The 24351-nt window shown below is 41.9% G+C and overlaps 3 protein-coding genes across 3 annotated transcripts; all 3 read right to left on the bottom strand.

Annotated features, from left to right (window-relative positions):
* Positions 1-777: 777 nt before the first annotated feature.
* On the bottom strand, positions 778-8729 carry LOC103138195 (sterile alpha motif domain-containing protein 9-like). The gene is made up of 7 exons (XM_007552307.2): positions 8648-8729; positions 8530-8566; positions 7056-7110; positions 6795-6857; positions 3597-3658; positions 3486-3524; positions 778-3283 (listed from the first exon to the last, which is right to left on the bottom strand). Exons 6-7 carry the CDS (start codon positions 3507-3509, stop codon positions 809-811), a joined length of 2499 nt encoding a protein of 832 aa, XP_007552369.1. The 5' UTR covers positions 3510-3524; positions 3597-3658; positions 6795-6857; positions 7056-7110; positions 8530-8566; positions 8648-8729; the 3' UTR covers positions 778-808.
* Positions 8730-9393: 664 nt separating this feature from the next.
* On the bottom strand, positions 9394-12124 carry LOC103138127 (lanosterol synthase-like). Its single transcript, XM_007552227.2, has 7 exons — positions 12016-12124; positions 11688-11793; positions 10823-10888; positions 10673-10753; positions 10431-10601; positions 10284-10362; positions 9394-10201 (listed from the first exon to the last, which is right to left on the bottom strand). Exons 1-7 carry the CDS (start codon positions 12101-12103, stop codon positions 10064-10066), a joined length of 729 nt encoding a protein of 242 aa, XP_007552289.1. The 5' UTR covers positions 12104-12124; the 3' UTR covers positions 9394-10063.
* Positions 12125-13556: 1432 nt separating this feature from the next.
* On the bottom strand, positions 13557-23980 carry lss (lanosterol synthase (2,3-oxidosqualene-lanosterol cyclase)). The gene is made up of 22 exons (XM_007552228.2): positions 23967-23980; positions 22948-23116; positions 22535-22673; positions 21810-21918; positions 21461-21582; positions 21246-21342; positions 21018-21153; positions 20256-20364; positions 18869-18987; positions 18698-18795; positions 18580-18607; positions 17855-17911; positions 17701-17772; positions 17561-17611; positions 17282-17431; positions 16144-16240; positions 15816-15921; positions 14951-15016; positions 14801-14881; positions 14559-14729; positions 14412-14490; positions 13557-14329 (listed from the first exon to the last, which is right to left on the bottom strand). Exons 1-22 carry the CDS (start codon positions 23978-23980, stop codon positions 14192-14194), a joined length of 2208 nt encoding a protein of 735 aa, XP_007552290.1. The 3' UTR covers positions 13557-14191.
* Positions 23981-24351: the final 371 nt, after the last annotated feature.

The raw sequence follows: 24351 nt of genomic DNA, 5'->3' as shown, positions 1-24351 counted from the left end.
GTGTATGGAGGACCAAAACTGACAAAAATAAAAGCAGAAATATGTATATTTTTTGTTTTTCCTTATACATGCACTGTTTATACATTTCCTTGTCTCGTCTTTTTACTTTACAGAATGCATTTCTGCCTCATTATGCAAATGAAGAGGGCGGTGGGTGTCTTAAAGCTTCAACTTCTGCCTATTGGTTGGTTAGTGTTACACTCTGCAATACTGAATCTATGCTTCTGGCCGTTTAGATTAAAGATGGTGACCTACGACCAGTTTATCAGTGAGCTGAAGCCTAGTAACTTTATTAGAAAATAATGATAAAACTCCTGATTTCTTTTTTTCTGTAGACACTCAGAAACTGTGTTTCAGATTTCGACCATCAGGTTTTTTATAGTTTAGACGAAGCGACTGGAAGTAAAAAGATAAAGAAATGTAAAAAAAACAACCCAGGGAAATAAAAATACTTGGAGAAATTAATCATAGAAACAAAAGAATGTATCTATATAGAAGAAGAAAAACAAAAAATATACATTTTGACAAAGTATATTTATAACAAAAAGGCAAAAGAAACATATATACATTTCTGCTTTTATTTTTAATTATATCAGATTTGATCTTCCATAAGTAGTAAACTGTGTTTGTATGACCTTCAAACATTTGGATGAATTCAATTCAATTGTTGAAATTGCGTTTATTCATGTAGAACCGATTCACAACATGTCATCTCAAGGCACTTTACAAAACAGTCAATTCAATCTAATTGTACATACATCCCAATTTAACCTAATTATCAAACATTGCATCAAGTTAAGTTTATCATTCAGTTAAAGTGTTGGAGGTTTTTCAGCATGTTCTGGAAAAACCTTTTGATATATTCTACTTTGAAGTTCTTCATCAGTTCAATGAAACCAAGATAAGATCTCATATTCTTTAGTTCTTTTTCTATTTCTTTGAGTTTCACCATAACAGGCTGTAGTTCTTTGTCAGACAGTTTTTTACCAATGAACACAGTGTCTGTTGTTAGTTCTGTCACTGCATTGGACTCTGACCTCATGCAGTTCAGGAGGATGACCTTTGCAGCCTGGATGTCTTTTTCAGTACACTGTGTTTCAATTGCAAACTGTAATTCTTCAACCTTCTCCATGTCCTCAAAGTCATCGATCATCAGCAGTACAGGACCCCTTGGTGTTTGCTCATCATATTGATACATTAAAAGTTGGATCACATGATCAGCCACAGAACTAAAGTCAGACTTTTCCCTGAGGACGGCACAGCGATATTTGTCCCTAAGAGCCCACAGCACATGCATAGCCAAGGTCGTCCCACCACAACCAGGCAGATGGAGGAGATTGAACAGGACACAAGCTTTAGGTAGGGAGCATAGGTCTGGTATAACTGTATTCATGATGTAATCAAACTGGACCCGTTTAATGAATGGTATTGATCCAGGTAATTCAGAGAAATAGAAATTCCACCATGATACCTTCCCACCTCTATAGAAGTTCTCCTCTATGGCAGCTCTGTCCTCATTTCCTCCTTCACACTGATTCACACACAAGATCTCCAAAGTATTCAAGGTTTGCTCAAATCTTTTCTCAAGAGGCACCTTGCTCTCACCCCCACATGGCAGGAACCGTTTGGCTCTGCGGTTCTCTGACCAGAGACTGAGGACGGTTCCATTGACTTCAGCAAAGCTGAGCTCAGAGATGCATCTGTCAGAGATGTCGACTCTGCACTTGGCCTCAATGAGATCCCTCCATGAAATGAAAGTGTTCTCATTGTCACAGATACAGAGGATTTGTCCTGGCTCTCTGAGCTCCTGCAGGAACATCCTGAAGGTCTCAACAAGGGGATCCATTTCCTCCCTCACTGCTGATAAAAGTAAGAAAATGACAAGGAACCTTTTGTTTGGAAGCACATCTCTACGGCACAAGAAAGAAATCACATCTCGAATCGAGGCGCCCTTTTCCATCAACCACTGGTCAACCTCTGAGGGTTCCTCTTCCTCAATACCTCCATTGCAGAAAACCCAGCTGGTGCTTTTAGGTAATTCTAATTTGGCAGCAGTTTTTTTTACACTTTCCATTATTTTGTATTTTGCTGGTAAATGTGAGCTCACTGTGCTCTGCTTTTGAAAGTAAGTCTGTAATCCTTGTTTAGCTGATTCAGGATCAAAGTCTAAAACAGCAGCTGGTTTGAGCTCTGCGAGAAATCCCAGATTTTCAAAATGGCTTGGATGAGATTTGTTTGCTATGATGACATAATGTTCAAAATTGGACTTATCCAATGATGAGGCTCCACCTGTTATTATTTGAGTTAACCTGGAGCCTTGAGTTGTGCTCTTTATTCTTTTGAAGTGCTTCTCTTCTGCTTCTTTGCGGTGCTGTGACAGTTGAGGCATTTTGTCCACAAACTGATTGTACTCTGACCTGGGTTTGGAAGATGCTGGTACTAGCAGGTTTCTGCTGCTGCCACCGTCTCGGATGTAGAGAGACTTTGGTGGTTGTGATTCAGTTCCTTTGGTCTTTGTGCCTTTTTTTGTGCCGTAAGTGTGGAAGATGTTTTCTTCACAGATGGCATACTGAGGCTCAATGTCCACTTCAATCACAAATTCATGAGATGATGTTGTATTTCTGTTCAGAACCTCAACAAATCGAGGCGGTTTGATGCACATTTGAGCTACATCCTTGTGCTTGTATTCAAAGTAATCACCAATGGCTTTTTTAAGGCCGTTTAGGTACTTTTCTTTGTCATCAACAGCGACTCCCACTACCTGACCATGGACATAGTCTTGTTTGTCTCCGATTCCAAAATGTATGGTACCATTAGTGCGGCTATTCATGCAGGCAGCTGCAAACCAGATGACCTCAGTGGTGAACTTCTCCAGTTGGTTTTCTTCAGGTGTCCGATAGAAACCTTTAAATTCATGGCAGGGTTCAATAAAGTCTGAGGCGCCCGATTCAGGGACGTCTAGAACGCTGCCCTCTACATATCTGAATGTATCGTGGTATCTACCGAATGGATACGGCTTGCTGGGTTTCCCAGGCTTGTCAGAGGAACTTGTTGGGTTCTTGCTGATTAATTCATCTCTGGCATGAATAATAAGCTTAGCTGGTCCAAGCTTCACACCGCTTTCAGTTAAATCTGATTTATCCAGACGCAAAAGACTGGGACCACAGATCTTTTCTTCAAACAGCAAATCTGCAGTGGAGACATCCAAACCCTTCAGTCTGAGGGCCCAGTCCCTTACATGAGATCTACTCCAGTCATTGACATCAGGAGGCAGATCATCCTCCTGAAATACAAGTAAAAACAAAAGGTGCTCTTCATGATCTCCAACCGCAATTTCAAAAATAACTACACGAAGAATTTATTTCTAAACTCTGTATGAATCATGTGCTTATTTTTTTTTACATAGAAACTTTAATATAATGATCTTGAATATTTGTTTAGACATATTGCCCTTCAAAAAGCTAATAATTTTTAATGGTACTTACTTTGGTTTCAACATTTTCTGCCATGGTCACAAATGGAAGCTGCAAGAAATATTTCAAAAATGAATTATTGATACAGGCAATAAGAATTTCTGCTAAATCATAGCAATTTACCTCTTTTGTTGTTGATAATCTGTGGCAGTCTGTCCAAATGTCTCAGATACCCAAATATTCTGCTGTAAAATACAATATAAGTATTTCTATATTTTTGTACAGAACAAATGCCAATAAACAACAATTAACTTTGACAAAGTACAACAGAAAAGACAGAGAACACAAGAGACTGTTAGGCAACAGAAAAATTATTAACCAGTGGTGGGCACTGCTAACTGAAACGTTAGCTGCACTAACCCTTAAGCACTAACCACAAACATTAGTTCCACTAAAGCACTAAATCAACATAGTATGTAAGAGAAGCCAATGCTAAAGCACTAAATGTAGCCATGTTGATATCCAGATATGTCATGCTCTGTTGAGGACAGTACTGCCTCCGTCCTGTGGCAGACATGAGATGAAAATCATTTTAATGCAGATTAGAGGTGATGTGTTTTCTGCCTTGGAGTGCGTCGAGTAATCCAGGAGGATTTTTATGAAGCGCATATTGAGGCTTGTGTTGATGAAGGTTGTGACGTTTGAAGCCTCGCCAGTGGGCCGAACCACGTGACCGATTCAGGAACTGGTTCTCCAGTTTGCTTGCGGATTGAAGTAAATGGCAGCAAAACGCTGCTGTTTCACCGTCATGTTTTCATGTTTTAGGATTTTATTGCATTTGCAATTCATTGGAACGTCTTTTTTTCTGATAGACCCAATTTTCCCACTCCTGCAGCTGCAACAAATCTCAAAGCCTCCAGTGTTTCTACCAGCCTTTTGCCATCCAAGTCACCAGCATTTCCTCGGCTCTTTGTCTCTCTGCCATTGGACTGACCAACACCTCCAGATTCCTCTCTCTCCCCCCACAACTTCTCTACATTCAGTAAGAAATCATCCTTTCACCTTCGGCAGATTAAATCTTCTGGTTCACTTCATAAGTATCCACTTCTATTTCCAGTTCTCCGTGTTTCTCATGCCAACACAGATGAAATATGGTAATATTCATCTTTTCTCAAATAAACCCCTATAAAGCATTATTTGGGGATGCCATGAATAAATTACTCCTCAACGTCTGCTTTTTATGTGGCACATTCACACAAGAAAACCGAAGCCTGAGATTTTGCTGGAATTTACGGACATTTCCCGGATATGATGTTAACGTGCCTTTTCTTGTCGACTCAAGGAATGAAGTGAGTTGATGTTAAAACTACTTTTAAGGCTACGGTCAAAGCTCGGTGCTGTTTTACTGGCAGCACTAGTCAGCTGTATAAGAGAAAACTACTAACAGAAGAAAATCATTCTTACTGCACAATGCAGTTCATGAAGTGAGCCACCATTTGCATCTGATTTTGCAGAGAGATGAATAAATACTGGGAGAGAGAAAGCTGGAACAAGAGACTGGACTAACTGACTTGGCGGTAAGAAGGGAGAGAGAGAAAATGGCAGAGGCGGTGAGCTGGTAGAACATATAACAGGCAGGGGAACGAGGAAAACGAAAACTTGTCACTAGACATAAGGAATAAACAAACTGGAATCACTGAGAAAAGACTAATCACTAATCTGAACTACAGCAAAATAGAAACAATGCAGATCAAAATAAGAAGCACAATAATAATGGAACTAGAATGAAATGTCCTATTGTTGCAACATACAGTAGGCTGTAAAAGTTGTGGATTTCATTGGTGTAATTTATTTATTTAATTGAAAGTTAAGAGTTTTTGATGTTTCATTGGTTTATATCAGTGGTTCCCAAACTTTTTCTCCTGGCCCCCCTATGGATTACAAATAGCTGTCTGGTTGAACGATGTGTGTGAGCAAAGGGGTGGTGGATTCTTAGAGACTCCCTGTTATACTCAGCCCCGGGGGGGAATCAACTTTTGGGGGCAAAATGAATCGTAGCTGAACACAGACAACAACACCAGTAGCCTACAGGCTACTAGTTAACTAGCTTAAGGTGCTGTATTGATATTAGCTCGTCATCTGTTAGCTAACATTACCTGCATCCAGCAGCTTCACTCAACAGCCGGTTAGTTTGGGGGAAAAACTGTGAAAAGTTCTTTGCGTTTTGCTGCCATGATTCTAACACACCTGTAGCAGCAGCAGGTCTCCTTCACAGGTGGAAACCCAGGCGGCTCGGAAAAACAGGTTACAACATGTTAACAACGGATTAAACAGTTTTAACTGCTGATAAAAGTGACAGAGGACACAGATATGGGAAGTGTGGAAGCCTCTACTGTATCAAANAAAATGTATGGTACCATTAGTGCGGCTATTCATGCAGGCAGCTGCAAACCGGATGACCTCAGTGGTGAACTTCTCCAGTTGATTTTCATCAGGTGTCTGATGGAAACCTTTAAATTCATGACAGGGTTCAATAAAGTCTGAGGCACCTGATTCTGAAACACTAAGAATGCTGCCCTTTATATATCTGGAAGCATCATGGTATCTACCGAATGGATATGGATTGACTGAGGAAAATGTCGGCTTATCTCTCTTTAACTTGATTAACTTATCTCTAAGATTAAGAACTATTTTATCTAGTCCAGGTTTCACACCCTGTTCAGTTAAATCTGACAGCTTTAAAAGAAAAAGACTAAAATTATACATTAGTTCTTCAAATAGTAAATCTGCAGTTGAGACATCCACACCCTTCAGTCTGACAGCCCGGTCTTTGACTTTAATCCAGTTATTGATATCTGGTAGCAGATCTTCATCCTGAAATATAAATAACAACTAAAGTTGGTCTTTCTGTTCTCCAAATTAAATTTATGCATTTAAAAATAAATGAATTAATTATTTTTTTAATTATGCATGAATTCTGTATTTCTTCTTAAAATTGGAACTTTAATGGTTTATACTTGTATGTGTGTAATTTAAAATAACCTTCAATATTTGCTTAGAGGTATTGTTTTCCAAATAGCTCACCATTTCTGGTGGTACTTACTTCAAATTCAACATTTTCTAGCATGGTCTTTGTCCTTTTTCTTGAACATTTAAATCACAAGTGATAGCTGAAAAAAAACATTTAAACAGTTATTGACACTGAAGATAAGAACTTGTACTAAATCATAAAATCAATTACCTTAAATTTTATTGATAATCTGTGGCAGCCTGCTCACTTCACTCACACACTCGAATATTCTGCTGTAAAAAAGAATACATGTGTCTGTTCCAATAAACAACAAGAAGAAGCAAGGAACTGTAAATGAGTGTACAACTTACCGACTCCAGAAAAACCCAGAGATGGTCGGAGTTTGATGCTGAGTCGTCTACCAACAGGTCGAACTGAGGGACGTAACCACAGAGAGCAAAGACAATCTGATGAATACAGTAAGTGATAAGGAGGGTTTTCATTCTCAGGAAATGAAACCTAAACAGTCCACATGTTTTCATACATACCCAGGAAGGACTGGCCCTACAAAACAACCTTGAACTTTGACTAGGCTGGGCCACAAGGATCAGTACAGGGAAAGTTATCAATACCTGGAACAGGTATCGCACTGCAGTCCCTCTGGCTGAACCAGCACAAAACAGGGATCTGAAATACAACACATCTCTGTGGTTTTAAACCTGGAATTGTATCAACTCATCTTTTAAAGATCAGGAGTAGAAAAAATATTTAATGGTGGAAGTATTGTATGAAGCACTTTGAAGATGCCTTCATCTTGAAAATGTGGCTCTTAAAATTTTTTTTATTTTTGTTGGGTTCAAACTTTTTATTGTTATGTTTTATCTAAAGAAGCGGTTACATGTTTTACAGTCATCTGAAGTCATCTCAGTGGTTTCCAGGCAGCCATCAATTGCCTCTAAGAATAAGCTAAAGTACCTGTCTTAAGGAAGTTGGTCCACATGGGAGGGCGAGCTCACAAAGGTGTAGTGTTTTTACTTTTACAGCAAAAATGTACAAATGGCAGGAGAGGACAGGCCCCACCTCAACTGCCAAGAGATGAAATGTCCACTGAGACTCCAAGATGGGATCAAAATGATAAATCGGTGATTTAATGATGTAAATCACTTGAAATGCCTTGCTGCTGAAATGTACTATACAAATAAAATTTGATTGATTGATCACGATATGAGTTATGACAAATAACAGGGCCGTGCAGAGACTTAAGCTTCCATTGACAAATAACAATGTAAAGAGGTTGTAATTAAAATGTTGAGGTTGAATTCTAGCCTCAAAAAAGCAAAGAAATGATATGTAGCATGCACACACTAAACCTGAGTAACCACTGACTTTTCTACAGATAAACCAATTATAGCCAGAAAGAGTTTGAAAATCTTTATAGCATAATATACTATAAGTGCAACACAAGCTGTGTATATGTGCTCTCCAAAATGCTCAAGAAACTTTTGCAACCAGTTTTATTACTAAATAAATTACAACTACTTCCTACTAAAGCAAAGTCCTCCTATATCCCAGTGTGCACATATACAAACATCCATGTACCTAAAACCAACAGGACATAATATAAGAATCATCTGTGCTGCATGTGACCAGTGTGACATCTGATATTTACAAATTAAAATTCTCTGATCAGCACATCATATTTTTATACACAATAGAAAATACAACTTAAACTAAAATTCTCCACTTTTACTTAACAGAACTTTATTAAAGGTATTTTAGTAGCTTACAATTGTAATGTTACCCAAATTATTCGGCCTTATTTATGAATTTAAATGAAATGTTTAATTGACAGAGGTAACTTGTCTACTACGTCTGCAATAAAAAACACATCAGTCAAAGAGAAGTCAGCGAGGATTATTATAGCAAATATAACTACATCTATGGGATAGCCGACATTTTAAATTACTTTACTTTTATCTGAAAGCTAAATTTTAAACATTCTCCAGCAAATAGTGGCCATAGAAGACATGGCGGGATAAGGTAAAAGTAATGTTTTAACTTTTGCATAAGAGGTTTGGGATGCAAACCAGCCGGTTTGTTCATTACCTGGATGACTAACCTGTCCGGTCAGCAGCGCAGGGATCTGGAGGAAATGAGAGAAGAGCGGCTCTGAGACAGGATGCCCTACATGTTTGGGCCATCGAGTCCAGTCAGGCAAAATTACCAAAATGTATGGGACTGGTGTAGCGAAGTTGATTCTTCTGTCTTGTGCACAATAACAACCAAAAGAGATTTAAAGGCACTTTTAATGTTCCTGCATTCAAATAGCAGAAAATAGTAGTCAGAAACAGGCATTTTCTCATTAAAGTTTTAAGCCAGGCCTGACTAACCATGACCAGGACTATTTTCTGCACATGTATGTAGCATCTTTATTAGCAATGTTTCATGTAGCATAAAAGCAGCAAAATATTGGCAAACACAGTTCCATCACCATTTAACAGTTTTACTGCTCCAAAGCATATTATTTTACCTGAACATTAACTGTTCTTGTTTTGATTGTTGATTCTATATTGTATGATTTTGTCTTTGTGTTTGTTAAGATGTAAAGCACTTTGAAATGCCTTACTGCTGAAATGTGCTACACAAATAATATTTGATTGATCTGTTTAGATCTGACCTGCTATCAGCTTCCACCAATCGGAGGACTTAATGTTTTCCTTAAACCTTTATGAGATCACAAGGTCTTTTATTTTGTAAAATGCAGAGAATCGATATTTTTGTCTTTTTAGTATTTTATGTCACTGGGACAACAGAGTCTTTGTTCAAGAGAATCAGAAAGATCCATGACTTCTTATGGTCATTAAATATGTCCATGTTCATGTCATTAAATAAACTCCAGAAAATAACAAGCATTATGTTAAATTATGTATTGAATATTTTTACTTTAAAAATAACTTTAAGACCTTTACTGGCAGGAATGGTTACATTTATGGTCTCACTGCATTTTCTACACAGAAGCTCAGATCCTTATGCAACAGTTTTCTTCTACTTCTTTGCTTTAGAAAAAATATTTCAATGTAATGGACAATATTAATGAAATAATATTCAGTAGCGTTCCTGTTAGGACAGAGAGTTGATGTGTCTCTGTATTTATCCATATCCATGCTGAGAAAAAATGACCATCGTTAATATTGGTCCAGTTTTACTCATGGAACTGACATCGATGTGTAAAAATATGTCGATATCAATGTTGACGGTGATATATTGTGCATCCCTCATTGAATTGTTGTGTGTTAGAGTTCAGATGAGGGTTTCCAACCAGTCCTACCTGACAACCTGGCTTTCATTGCAAATAGCATTAGCACGATCACAGCAGGATTTCCGCCAGACTGGCTGACATCATTCTCAGTTCCCTACTGGGGTAAATGGAGCAAACCTTTACAGGTCTGGGATAAAACCAGGAAGTAAACTGAGGATAGAGGAGAATAAACTCTGTAATGATGGATCAGTTTAGCAGCATGTGGCTCATCAAATTATTCCTCTTTCACTGATATCAGTGTCTCTGACTGATTGTTGTGAAATCTGCTACAGCTGATGGAATAAGAAAGAAAACATGTGATTGGGGTCAGAGGTCAGGAGTTCAGAGCTTCAGCTTCCCGGCCAGCGGGCTGCTGGGGTAGAGCCTGCAGAATCGGCCCAGGGTCCAGATGGGGAAGACGTTTCTGTAGGAGGTGTAGCTGATGGCGCAGCTCTTGTTGAACACACCAGAAATGTTTTCCTGAAAAGCAAAACAAAAGTTTTCTTACTGCCACTGGATTTGGTTTCACATCGATGATCTAGTTAAAGAGGCGCCGGTTCACCTGAGGCCAGTCTCCGTTGAGAAGCTGCTTCTGGACCAGCAGCTGGACTCCTCTCTCGATGGCCTGCTGGTCAGGATGTCTGCAGAGACATCAGGAACCTTCATGAACCTTCTGAGCTCTCCCCTGACGTCCGGCTCGGCGCCTCACCTGACGGCCATGAGTCCCAGCAAAGCCCAGCAGGTGTTGTGGATCTGAGCCGCGCCGCTCTGGACGTAGCGCCGCTGCTCACACGACTCAAAGTCCTCCCCCCAGCCTCCGTCAGACATCTGGTGCTCCAGCAGGAAGCGGCACGCTTTCTGCACCTCCACCGGAACCTCTCTGCTCACAAAGAGGACGGACTTTAGAGTCGGTGTTCCTAAAGGCAGCAGATGTGAGTTTGTCCGTCTTACTCGGCCTTGTAGGTGTGACCCATGCAGGCGAAGGCTTCCAGACCGAACCAGGTTCCGTAGGTGAAGCAAACCCCCCAGGATCTGAGGAACAAGCAGAACAAAACCCAGTTACCTCTGATGGATTTCTACCAGAGATAAAAACAGGCTCACCCCTCCCAGGATCCATCGGTCCTTTGAACCCGCCGGCAGAACTCCAGGCCGTCTGTCAGGGTGGATCTGAGCAGCAAGCAGAACTTCAGCTTTCTGAAACGTTTCGGTTGCTTTTTCCTTCACTTTATAAAATTATTTTATTCTAACCTCAAAAACACACCACAGATTTCCTCCTGTTGTTATTAAACCAGAACAAAGCCTGAGTGAAAAAACTGTGAAAGTTTAATCCCAAAACTTGGCTGCATTATCAAAAACACAAACAAAAGACATAAAATCCAAGAATTTAAAGGAAAAATCATTTTTATGATGCAAAAACAAAAACATTCTCTGAACTTTGTCATAGAAGAACCTGCAGCATTTAACTCTGGTGAGTTAAATGCTGCAAGAAAGTTAGACTTTCAGCTGCTTCCTTTCACTACACACATCCTTTAAGCAGTCATTGATTGGCTCACTAACAGGAAGTTTTCTCTTCCAACTGTTTTTGGGAGAAACCGGCTGATTCTGTATCAGAATAAAGATGCTGGTCAGAACCTGAGCAGAATTCAGGACTTCTTAACATTTGAGTTACAATGTTAGCTCTGAGCTACACAGAGCCTGTGTTCGCCACTGAGCTCTTAAAACTGCAGATGGAGTGCTGGGTGGTTAGGTCTCTGTTTTTGATCCTCACCGAACAAACTGATGTAAAATGTTCAGCTGTTGAACTCCCACCTCTAAAATTGGCTGCATTATAAATTTTTCTTCAACATTTCTTCATTATAATATGTAATAGTTGTCGAGACCTTGAAGCCTGAATGTAGCTGAAAGTAAACTGTGCTTCCTGCGTATCATAAAGTCTGATGATGGTGATGCAGACGGATGTTTCTACCTGATCTCTGCGGCGCGGTGATCAGGGTGAACCTGGAGGAAATGCCTCAGAGCCTGCATGGCTGCAGACGTGCACTCCACATAGGTGTAGTCGATCATGATGTCACCTGGTGCAGACAAGCAGAGCTCAGAGTTAAAACCTGCTGCAAGGCTGAAAAACCACATCAGCCCTAAACCTGTGAACAATCTGGAGGTTCAGTTCTATTTTCATGGAGCCTAAACTGCATGAAGGGAAAAATTAAAATATATTATGTTACTACAATTGAAACTCAGATTTGTTAAAGTATCTGTAGAAGCAGCGATTTGCTCTGAGGCTTGATGACATTTACCAAACACTTCAGACGGGTTGAGCAGCTCCAGGAGTTTTCCTCCTCGTTTGGTTTCATACGTAGCAAATCCTCCGTCTCTGTTCCTCATGCTCAGCAGCTGCAAGACAGAAACAGACTCACAACTCAGATTAAAGCAGACGGAGCAGAGAGGCCTTCAGCTGTGTGGAGACACGGCCTTCTCTGTCCTGCCATCATGAAGCCACTGGAACGATCAAAGGTCCAGAGATTCAGGCTTCGCTCTCACTGCAGCTCTTCATGCTCAGCTTCTGGTTTTACTGAAAACTGATTTATTTTTGATACTAAATGTTACGTGTGAACGGCTCTCTGCATTTCCAGACAAAAAACGAAGCCGTCCTCCAGCAGTGCTCTGTTTATGGCAGTAAAGATGGCCGCCGCAGTAAAGATGGCCGCCGCAGTAAAGATGGCCGCCACAGTAAATATGGCCGCCGCAGTAAATATGGCCGCCCTCTCAGGATGGATTGTAAAGTTGTTGAGAGCGACAGCAGATGGAGGCTGATAAACAGGAAGCTAACCGCTAACAGCAACAGCCTTTAGTGGAGCTGCAGCTTCTGATCCAGTTCTGACTCAGTTCTGTTTGGATGTGAAGTCGGACCAGGACTGATGGGGCAGAGATGTGATGGTTTCATCACTTCATTATTGTCATTTGCAGACATTGTTCAGATNTGAGCCGTCGACGAACCGGTCAGACTGAGGAAACATAAACCAGGATGGCAGGAAGTCATGAGGAGGGCTTTCATTCTCAGTGGACGACTACGCAGTACACACACACACACACACACACACACACACACACACACACAGAGAGAGAGAGAGAAGTCACACCCATTTCAACTCTTCAATAGTTTCTTTTCTTCCAGAATACATAAATAAATTTTAATGGATGGAAAATAATTCAGCTTGACAGAAAGTTAAATAAATTCTCTTTTTCATGCTTTGTAATGCCAAGCTTTATTTTATAGACCTGCGTTGTGCCAGTTGATCATTATTAACAACTAGACTCAATCAGGTTAATAAAACTGATTCATGTTCATATTCATAGAAATAGTTTCAGCTTACAAACAACTTGAGCCAGTTCTCATTTATTTATCTTTCTAAAACTGGTTTTATGGGTCTAATTCAAGGGTTTCCTGTGTGGAGGTCTCATGTTAGGGAAAAGTTAACCACTGATTTTGGAAAATCAACACAATGGCCTGTTAAACAGCTTCTAAATATCTGTGCTCCCACGTCGCCACTACTGCTTTGTTGTTCTACTTTTAACTGGATTGAAATGATTTCTGTGTTAAGGACCAATGGTTATTTATCTGAGAGGGCTACAGAAGTGTAGATGAGCCAGCGAAGCTTTGCCTCGGGTCCAAACCGTTCGTCATCAGGCAGGGCAGGATGGAGGCTCTGGGTCTGCTATGACTCTCACATGACTGCAGCCTTCAAATGAAAATATTTGCCTTTTCATTAACTGGCTGAAGGTAGAGATATTGTTATATTGATTTATAACTACACTTACAGATTAAATTGATCTGATTTCCATGAATGTATTTTATTCAAAAATGTACATACATTACTAAAACACATGTAGCATTTTATGCCACTGATTTGAACATTTGAGATTTGTTTTTCACTTAAACTCCCACAATCCTTCACTCTGGGCCCAGAGCCAGAATTTGTTTGGGAACCCCAAAGATTTTCCTTTTGTTGTTAATAAATGCATATTTTACAAAGATTGTACTTTATGTACGACTCATTGTCAAGTTTATTGGTTTAGCATAATTCCAGCAACAAGGTAGTTAAATGTGCTTTACATCATAAAAACATCTGACAGTCTTCAGCTGTGAAATTAGCAACAAACTTTACATTCTGTCAAATGCCATTATCAAAATCATCCATACTCATCAAATATGTTGATCAATGATCCATTTATAATGTTTCACAGCAGCTCTAACAAAGTAGAGCAAACCTTTATAGGTCTGGGATAAAACCAGGAAGTAAACTGAGGATAGAGGAGAATAAACTCTGTAATGATGGATCAGTTTAGCAGCATGTGGCTCATCAAATTATTCCTCTTTCACTGATATCAGTGTCTCTGACTGATTGTTGTGAAATCTGCTACAGCTGATGGAATAAGAAAGAAAACATGTGATTGGGGTCAGAGGTCAGGAGTTCAGAGCTTCAGCTTCCCGGCCAGCGGGCTGCTGGGGTAGAGCCTGCAGAATCGGCCCAGGGTCCAGATGGGGAAGACGTTTCTGTAGGAGGTGTAGCTGATGGCGCAGCTCTTGTTGAACACACCAGAAATGTTTTCCTGAAAAGCAAAACAAAAGTTTTCTTACTGCCACTGGATTTGGTTTCACATCGATGATCTAGTTAAAGAGGCGCCGGTTCACCTGAGGCCAGTCTCCGTTGAGAAGCTGCTTCTGGACCAGCAGCTGGACTCCTCTCTCGATGGCCTGCTGGTCAGGATGTCTGCAGAGACATCAGGAACCTTCATGAACCTTCTGAGCTCTCCCCTGACGTCCGGCTCGGCGCCTCACCTGACGGCCATGAGTCCCAGCAAAGCCCAGCAGGTGTTGTGGATCTGAGCCGCGCCGCTCTGGACGTAGCGCCGCTGCTCACACGACTCAAAGTCCTCCCCCCAGCCTCCGTCAGACATCTGGTGCTCCAGCAGGAAGCGGCACGCTTTCTGCACCTCCACCGGAACCTCTCTGCTCACAAAGAGGACGGACTTTAGAGTCGGTGTTCCTAAAGGCAGCAGATGTGAGTTTGTCCGTCTTACTCGGCCTTGTAGGTGTGACCCATGCAGGCGAAGGCTTCCAGACCGAACCAGGTTCCGTAGGTGAAGCAAACCCCCCAGGATCTGAGGAACAAGCAGAACAAAACCCAGTTACCTCTGATGGATTTCTACCAGAGATAAAAACAGGCTCACCCCTCCCAGGATCCATCGGTCCTTTGAACCCGCCGGCAGAACTCCAGGCCGTCTGTCAGGGTGGATCTGAGCAGCAAGCAGAACTTCAGCTTTCTGAAACGTTTCGGTTGCTTTTTCCTTCACTTTATAAAATTATTTTATTCTAACCTCAAAAACACACCACAGATTTCCTCCTGTTGTTATTAAACCAGAACAAAGCCTGAGTGAAAAAACTGTGAAAGTTTAATCCCAAAACTTGGCTGCATTATCAAAAACACAAACAAAAGACATAAAATCCAAGAATTTAAAGGAAAAATCATTTTTATGATGCAAAAACAAAAACATTCTCTGAACTTTGTCATAGAAGAACCTGCAGCATTTAACTCTGGTGAGTTAAATGCTGCAAGAAAGTTAGACTTTCAGCTGCTTCCTTTCACTACACACATCCTTTAAGCAGTCATTGATTGGCTCACTAACAGGAAGTTTTCTCTTCCAACTGTTTTTGGGAGAAACCGGCTGATTCTGTATCAGAATAAAGATGCTGGTCAGAACCTGAGCAGAATTCAGGACTTCTTAACATTTGAGTTACAATGTTAGCTCTGAGCTACACAGAGCCTGTGTTCGCCACTGAGCTCTTAAAACTGCAGATGGAGTGCTGGGTGGTTAGGTCTCTGTTTTTGATCCTCACCGAACAAACTGATGTAAAATGTTCAGCTGTTGAACTCCCACCTCTAAAATTGGCTGCATTATAAATTTTTCTTCAACATTTCTTCATTATAATATGTAATAGTTGTCGAGACCTTGAAGCCTGAATGTAGCTGAAAGTAAACTGTGCTTCCTGCGTATCATAAAGTCTGATGATGGTGATGCAGACGGATGTTTCTACCTGATCTCTGCGGCGCGGTGATCAGGGTGAACCTGGAGGAAATGCCTCAGAGCCTGCATGGCTGCAGACGTGCACTCCACATAGGTGTAGTCGATCATGATGTCACCTGGTGCAGACAAGCAGAGCTCAGAGTTAAAACCTGCTGCAAGGCTGAAAAACCACATCAGCCCTAAACCTGTGAACAATCTGGAGGTTCAGTTCTATTTTCATGGAGCCTAAACTGCATGAAGGGAAAAATTAAAATATATTATGTTACTACAATTGAAACTCAGATTTGTTAAAGTATCTGTAGAAGCAGCGATTTGCTCTGAGGCTTGATGACATTTACCAAACACTTCAGACGGGTTGAGCAGCTCCAGGAGTTTTCCTCCTCGTTTGGTTTCATACGTAGCAAATCCTCCGTCTCTGTTCCTCATGCTCAGCAGCTGCAAGACAGAAACAGACTCACAACTCAGATTAAAGCAGACGGAGCAGAGAGGCCTTCAGCTGTGTGGAGACACGGCCTTCTCTGTCCTGCCATCATGAAGCCACTGGAACGATCAAAGGTCCAGAGATTCAGGCTTCGCTCTCACTGCAGCTCTTCATGCTCAGCTTCTGGTTTTACTGAAAACTGATTTATTTTTGATACTAAATGTTACGTGTGAACGGCTCTCTGCATTTCCAGACAAAAAACGAAGCCGTCCTCCAGCAGTGCTCTGTTTATGGCAGTAAAGATGGCCGCCGCAGTAAAGATGGCCGCCGCAGTAAAGATGGCCGCCACAGTAAATATGGCCGCCGCAGTAAATATGGCCGCCCTCTCAGGATGGATTGTAAAGTTGTTGAGAGCGACAGCAGATGGAGGCTGATAAACAGGAAGCTAACCGCTAACAGCAACAGCCTTTAGTGGAGCTGCAGCTTCTGATCCAGTTCTGACTCAGTTCTGTTTGGATGTGAAGTCGGACCAGGACTGATGGGGCAGAGATGTGATGGTTTCATCACTTCATTATTGTCATTTGCAGACATTGTTCAGATNGTTCTGTTTGGATGTGAAGTCGGACCAGGACTGATGGGGCAGAGATGTGATGGTTTCATCACTTCATTATTGTCATTTCCAGACATTGTTCAGATTAACCGTCTGCTGAATTATGACCAGATAAAATGCGATGATCCTGCAGACGAAGACAGTCAGATACAGTTTAGTTCCACATATGGAACTGGAACAGGTTGGACTTTTTCAGGTGAAAAAATCGCAATGTGTCGTTCAAACTGCGGTGAAAAAGTCGGATTATGAGTTTCATTCGCCTGCTGTGTGAATTCAGCTGGAAACTGGATGTTGGATAAATTTGTACCAAAAACATGCAGAGAATCAGAGTTAGACAACAAACTGTCAGGACGGTGAATCCAGAAACAGAATCCAGTTAATGATGGAGGAAATTTCCCAGCATGCATCACAGAATCAATAAAAGCAGCACAATAATCAAACTGACCACATTAACGGCGTCGTACAAACGCTGCGAGCCGATAGGCTGCCTGATGGAGGGACAGAACTCCTGCAGCAGCATCACCGACTTCAGGCCTTCAGCCGTGCAGTCGGCCACGATCCAGCCACAGTCCCGGGTGCTGAACGGGAAGCCGCCCTGACAAGCACACAAACACGCTTAAATATTTCCACACAGATGAAAATATCCAGGTTTGTTTGTTTGAGTTTGGAGTAAATCTGAATAATTTCTGAGCTATTTGTTGCTGTTATGTGATTTTTCTTGCACCTTGTTCATCTGTCTGTAGTATTTCTGGTATTCAGGTGGATTCTCAGGAATCTGTTGAGGTGGAGGAAGTGGCTAAAGATCAGGAAACATGTTCAGGTCTCCATGTTGGCTTACAGCAGGAGGCGCTAACGAGCCGTAACCTGAGTGACCCTGAGGAAGTCGTGGGCGTCATGGAGACATCCGAGCAGCTTGGGGTCGTCCTGCGCTCCAGCCTGAGGGTTTCCACACAGAAACAACGTCAACGAGCAGCAGAGAGACATGGAGGGAAACGATGGAGACGCGTTTTCACGTCACCTCCAGGAAAGCCTGAACAGCGAAACACGTGTCCCAGAGCTGAGAGCCGTTGGTTCCCTGAAGACGAAACGACACGGAGAAACTTTACTGACAAACACAATGAGAGGAAACATCTGGAGATCACAACTGCTCTCCTCTTTAGGGGTTTATTTGTGTTCCAACTACAAACTGCAGTGAGTTTACTGAGCCAGACGTGACTGAGCAACAAGAAGAAGGAACATTTATTTCCTTCTTTAGTGGAACCGCAAAACACTGGAGGGACTGATTTAAGCAGTAAAGAACAGAAGTTAAATGTTTGATGTTCTGCAGAACCGAATCCACAGATGGACAGATTTTACTGCTTTGGAAAAGTTTTCACACCCCTTGAACATTTGTCAATTTTGTTTTGTTGAACCCAAAGCAGTGAGTAATAAGCTGATGCATGACTGTGAGTTTATTACAAATTACAAATAATCACTTCAACACAAACACACATTGTGTTGAAGTGATGCTAACTCCCACCTGCAGGTGGCAGTATTCATTTTACCACACTGCTGAGAGAGAAAATATCAAAATTTCTCCCGAATATTTTTAAAGTAGCACCACATAATCAGTAATTCTGACTGCAAAAAAGTCACTAAAACAATTGCCAAATCCAGGCAGGACTGTTAAAGTAAATTATTAATTTCTCAAAATGAAAGTGGTGAAAATAAAAGCAGTAGGAACTGTTGAGGCTAAATTGTCACCTGCATTTTCATCCCATCCAGTCCCAGCCTGTAAGAAACACAAACAGCAGCTGAACTGGGCGGTTCTCCTCGTTACTTTCTATGTTCTACGTTCTTGATCAGAACGTTTCAAACTGACCACAGGTAGTCTGGGATCCTGGAGACGTGCTCCTGAAACACGGCCGACGTGGGGCCGTCCACGTACCAGCGAACCAGCATGTTGATCGTCTTAGAGATCTGCACCAAAACATGAAGACCGTTTCCTCAGAGCTCTCAGCTCAGAGTTCGTGGTGAAGTGATTTCTCCTCACCGGCCCGATGCTGATGCACTTGGTGAAGCGGTCGTCGGCCTGGATGTGGTCGTACAGCTCTCTGACGGCCATCTTCCTCAGCGCGGTGCTGTGATGAGCTTCATACAGGTTCAGCACCACTGCAGACAGTCACACTGTGAGACTAAACAGCTACACATGAAGGAAACATCTGGAACAGCTCAGTGCCAGGATGACCCTTGACCCAATGCAGTTAGTGGGAGACAGATGGATTCTGGATAAAATAATTATAATAACATGGACGTTTCCTTCCCATGCATGAAACTCCTTCAGCCTCAGGCTGCTGCATCCTCTGTGCACAAAGGAACGTAATCACAGATCCTTCCTCCCAGCAGCTGGCAGACTTTCTAACAATGTGTTAAAATCCCTGATGATATTTAATATTTTTCCCTTTTTCCCCCCATTCTGCTACCGTTAGATTCTTATTCCTACTTTTTTATTTCTATATTTTGTGCCTCTAACTGAAAAGCACCAAACCAATGGTGTTAAATGGAAGCTAATGATGTAGCGCTAAATTCAGGCATGTTTACACGGCCCATAGATAAATGAGAAAATACGTTCCAACATAGAAAATCACTCTCAACTGGTCAAATTTTCCATCGCAGACTTTCATGTTTCCACTTCAGGAAGTGATTCTCTGGACAAACTTTCACTCAGTTTCAGTTTTGTTAGCTCTGTTGCTTTTTTAGCCGAACTGACGACCAAAGGGCTTCAGTCATGGACATCAGCAGGTTTTTAAATGTTTACGTTCTACAGCATTGCATTCTGGGTACAGAACAAACAGCATTTGCTTCACCGGATCATGACGAAACTCTTAAAACAGTTTATGTGAATTTTTTCATTAATTTATTTTATTAGCCTCCAGGGTTGGTTGTTCATGTAAGTGATGTTTCTTCTACAAACCTCTTTCGTTCGTTATATTTCTGCTATTTGCTCAATAAGGTTTATTTAAAAAGGAAGAAAGTGAGGAGAGGAAGTGGAACTGCTGCGTAAACAGTCTTCACCCACTTCAAAATAAGAGCATGAATATAAAAGTTTAACTACTTGAAGAATTTTTAACAGTCGAAAACCAAAACTTTAACACAGATACTGAACTTCATTAAACTGAAAGTTTGTAAAATAACCAAATCAGCACTTTAAAATGTATTAGGGAAAGCTAAGTGTGATAAACATTTTCTAAATTAGTGAAAATTAGCTTTGCTGTTAGCGGATTAGCACATCATTGACGATAAGCTAGCCAGGTTCAGGCTTTGGTCAGAACGTCTCCAGACTTCCTGGATGATTTCTGATTTTCTACTGAGCCAGAACCAGAACCTGCACGGTACCACTCCACGTGTTTATGACTGAGTTATGGTCAGACGGTTCTTACTGTAGGCCACAGAGAGCAGCGTGCTGTGAGGAGTGTAGAGGTCACAGGCGGCCACGTTGTTCCTCTGAGCGCTCCAGTTGATGGAGGCGAAGTCCTGGACGAAAAGCTCCTGAGGAAAAACAGGAGAATCAGTTTGTGGAGCGAGTTGGCAGCGATTTACCTTCCTGCTGCTGTTTGCAGCATTTCCCCCCCTGCTTCTGTTACTCGTTTTGTTTGCTGTGTTTTTATGTTGCATTTGTGGTTTTTGTGTGTTTTGTAATTTGCATCATTCATGTTTCTGCAGCGTTTCGTCATTTGCTGCACATTTTCACATCACCACTTTTTACCAGAAGCATAACTAGTAAGTTATTTAACTCTGAAAGGATGTAATTCAGAGATGATAATCACATGTTTAGGATGTTAATATGAGTTCTATTTGGACTTTTGGGGAAAAACTTAAGTTTTTTGTTGTTTTGAGAGATAAATTAAAGGTTTAATGAATCACAAACTGTTTTATAGACGAATGATGAAAATTCACCCCAGATTTAATGTCTCCAAATGCTGCAGTTCAAAACAAGTTTCTTTCTAAGGTAGTCCAAATAAAACCAGAAAAATGTTATTCTTTAATAAATTCATGTTCAGAAAGTGCAGAAAAATCTGGTTAAGGTTTGACTGTCTCAGTAAGTTAGAGTTTTAAAAACAGTGAAACAGCCCTTCAAATAGTCTCTGTAATGTAATATGTTTATTAAATGAGCTCATGATGGGGAGGCATCATGGTGTCACCTGTCGAAGGCTGAGAATCAGAGGGTCTTCCTCTGCTGACAGCCTGACAGCGTAGCAGTAGCTCATAGGCAGGTAGACCTGGCGGCAGTGGCACCACAGGGTGGATGGGTGGGCTGGCATCCAGGAAGGGAACAGCCTGAAACAACCAGGAAGCGTCTGAGAAAGACCCGATATTGGAGAAGACAAAACTGTGTCTGCCTTTAAAACCCAGAGCTGAGCGTGACCCACCACATCTCTGGCAGTAACGTGTTCAATCCCTCCCAGCTGTAGACGTTCAGAACAGCCAACCAGAATTTACCCCATGATGGGATCCCGACGGCGCCACCTTGAAAAGGACACACGGAAAGCACCAGAAAACACCAACGGTTCGTTACTAACAACGTTCACATGTTCAAGGGAAGCAGTGAGTTTAACATCTGTGAGCGACTGGATCTGATCCAAACCTTTGCCGTGCAGGTTGTTCCGAGCACGAACCAGATCTGGATCATCAGGATCCACTCCCAGAATCCTCAGAGACGTGTAGCTCAGCGCCGTTCCAAACACTGTGGATTTGTCCTCAATGTGTCTGAGGCAGAAACACAGCAATCATTCCCCAACAAGCAAAATGAGAAGAGTTTTTAAAGACTTTTTGGAGTTCAAAAGACAAAATAACTCTTTATGTCTCTTCATCCTCAATGCCTGAATGACTTTTAGTTCTGGGAAGAAAGTTTGGCTTCCTTTGTTAGGCGGTTCTACAGTTACATGGCCACTAGATGGCACTGTTTCCCCAAGATAAAAGCCTGGTTGACTCACAGCCCCCAGCCTCCGTCTGGCAGCTGAACGGAGCGAAGGTACCTCACCATCTCCTTCTTCCAGGCCTCTGGCAGAGGAATCTTAGCAATATGACATGTGATCAGGAGACCTGGGAAACAAACACAGGCAGAAATTAAGGCTGCATTCACAACAGCTCTGTTTAATCTGCTTTTATCAAACTTGACTTAGTTTGCTTAGAAAGTCTGGTTCGTTTGGGGAACTGTGGATGCTAATCGAATCAAAACAGCAAACTCTGTTCCGCCTAAAAACCTCAGTCTGGGTTTGAATGGATATGTGGATTCAAGCAGGAAGTGCATTCTGGGTAAATACAACCAAACAAACATGCTAGCCTGGTGCGAGCAGCAGAAATGGCTCCCGCTCTTTAGCCAAAGACAAAAGTGAAATCCTCCAAACACTAAAATCTGGTGCCTCCATTTTTGTTTACATTTTGTGAAGGAGGAAGTTGCTCTCATGTCACCTTCAGAGTTTTTCATGTTTTTTCATTTAGTAATTCGTGGTGCAGCGCCCCCACAGGCTAGGAGGGGAACAGGTTGCTCAAAGGGTTTGGATCGTTTTACACAGCAAACCGTATCAGCTGGAAATGTAACAAATGTTGAAGTTATGGTCCCCAACCGAACAGAGTCTACTGAACTATCAGATGTGGAAACTCTACATGTTAGGCTCCAGGATGGTTTCTGTTCCTGTCCGCCGGGTGAGTGGTTCACCTGGGAGCAGGAAGAGGGGTCCACCGTAGTCCCCCGCCCAGTGGCCGTCCTCAGCCTGGAGTCGTCGGTAGAAGTTCATACCTTTAGCTGCAGCATCCAGAGCCGTTTCAGAGGCCGAGGAGTCTGACACAAACCGACTCTGTAGACAGAAATCAGGATCAGACTGTTGAGGCAGACCTTATTTCTTTACAACACACCTAGAGCAGCCAGACCTCCGCCAGTTCTTTGGGTTTCTCAGGGTTTTCTTTGGATTTCTGTTGGATTTACAATCAACAGTCCAGTTTCCCTTCACGCAATTAAAAAGCAAGACTTTCAGCTCTAGTTTCCTAAAGCATCAACAACCAAGACTCTGAGTTTTACAGCCCAGTTAATAGAGTGAAATGTGGAAAAATAGAAAAAGACTGAAGACCTACGATGTCCAGACCCAGAGAATGAGCTTCCAGCATGGTCTGCTCCCTGCTGGGCGTCTCCTGGTCGTCCACGTAGCTCCAGGTCTGCCTGCCCTCTGCGTTTCTCAGCCTCCAGCGGCTCAGGTCAGTGGCCGGCTCCGTCTTGTACGGCCCGCCTCGCCTCCGCAGCTGCCTGCCACAGAAACAACCAAACTGCAGGTCAGATTTTACTGTAGAAACTAAAGAGTTTCTACAGAAACTTTAACAGGCAACAGTAAATGGTTCTGCACCAGGTACTGCTTATGTGTCATCAGTGCATGAATAATGTGTGTGATATTCTTAAGGGACTGTTGTCTTATGTTTTCCATGAGTTGTGGGTTTAATTTTGTATGCTAACAAGATATTCAGTCCATTTGATTCCACCTGAGCCAGCCTTCTCTTTAGTTTAAAACTTTCAGTTTTTAAACAGCATTTATGTTTAACTTTGTGTCTCAGTTATGCTTTGTATCCTCAAGGCTGAGATTCTGACATGAGAGGTTCAATTTGCTGCAACAGAAATGCATCTGAACATCACATAAACAGGATCATATGTTACTAATGCTGAATCTATAGATGGGAGAAAACAGAATCTGTCCGGGCTTCGCTTTCCAAAGAGTCCAAATTTAAGGGACACATTAGGACTCAGCACTCAGTGGGCCTGTTCCAGCCTCGCTACTTTCATGGAGAAAAGTGAGCAACCAGGAAGTTGTTCCACCTGGATTATTCAGAGGTTCTTCAGGGTCCTGGACCAGAAACAGATCCATGCCTAATTTTGATGGCCTAGACAAAGCCCTCCCTGTCTTCATGTCTCAGGTGATTAAGCTCTTTACAGTTTTTGCATCACTACACTTTATAAAGTCACATATTGACACTTTATGGACAGATGTTTAAATAAATAAACCTCCAGAGCTGATGGAAGTAGTCTGGCTTTAAGTTTTTATGTATTACAATTAAACTCCAGAGTCACTAACTTTATTTAAATAGAAAGTAAAACAAATACTCACGTTCCTTCAGACATTTCTGCTGATAAACTCAGAAACTGGATTCTTCTGAAGGATGTGAATGAAGTTCGTCACCTGGTGCTGAAACTCCACCTGCTGCTCTGTTCGTGGGAGTTGTAGTTCCCACAGCGCCGCTCACGGGTTCAATCAGCACAAGCTAATACCACATTTCCCATGAACCCCTGCGGGGAGCGGCCTCTGAGGCGTTTGCTGCTTGGTGAATGTGGAGAGACATGAGCAGAGACTCAGCTGGCCAATCACAGGCAGGCTGGGCGGAGAGAGGGCGGGACTATGTCGAGTTTGACCAATGAGATTCCTCCTGAGGTAAACACAACACATGTGCTCATTGTGGACCCGGCGAAGGGACAAAGTACAGCCTTATTCTATA

This window comes from Poecilia formosa, unplaced genomic scaffold, assembly GCF_000485575.1.
Source record: "Poecilia formosa unplaced genomic scaffold, Poecilia_formosa-5.1.2 Scaffold47, whole genome shotgun sequence".
In the NCBI taxonomy this organism is placed as follows: domain Eukaryota; kingdom Metazoa; phylum Chordata; class Actinopteri; order Cyprinodontiformes; family Poeciliidae; genus Poecilia; species Poecilia formosa.
Note: the sequence above shows the minus strand (reverse complement) of the source record. Positions and strands in the feature narration are given on the sequence as shown.

What these genes read in the sequence shown, in the direction of transcription:
- LOC103138195 (XM_007552307.2), bottom strand. Translation starts at nt 3,509, where the DNA reads ATGGCAGAAAATGTTGAAACCAAA. An exon ending in CAGAAAATGTTGAAACCAAA is followed by an intron (nt 3,284 to 3,485) that starts GTAAGTACCATT and finishes CTTGTATTTCAG; the next exon opens with GAGGATGATCTGCCTCCTGA.
- LOC103138127 (XM_007552227.2), bottom strand. Translation starts at nt 12,103, where the DNA reads ATGAGGAACAGAGACGGAGGATTTGCTACGTATGAAACCAAACGAGGA. An exon ending in CAACCCGTCTGAAGTGTTTG is followed by an intron (nt 11,794 to 12,015) that starts GTAAATGTCATC and finishes TGTCTGCACCAG; the next exon opens with GTGACATCATGATCGACTAC. An exon ending in GGTCACACCTACAAGGCCGA is followed by an intron (nt 10,602 to 10,672) that starts GTAAGACGGACA and finishes CTTTGTGAGCAG; the next exon opens with AGAGGTTCCGGTGGAGGTGC.
- lss (XM_007552228.2), bottom strand. An exon ending in ACGTTACTGCCAGAGATGTG is followed by an intron (nt 21,154 to 21,245) that starts GTGGGTCACGCT and finishes TGGTTGTTTCAG; the next exon opens with GCTGTTCCCTTCCTGGATGC. An exon ending in CTGGGACTCATGGCCGTCAG is followed by an intron (nt 14,491 to 14,558) that starts GTGAGGCGCCGA and finishes ATGTCTCTGCAG; the next exon opens with ACATCCTGACCAGCAGGCCA.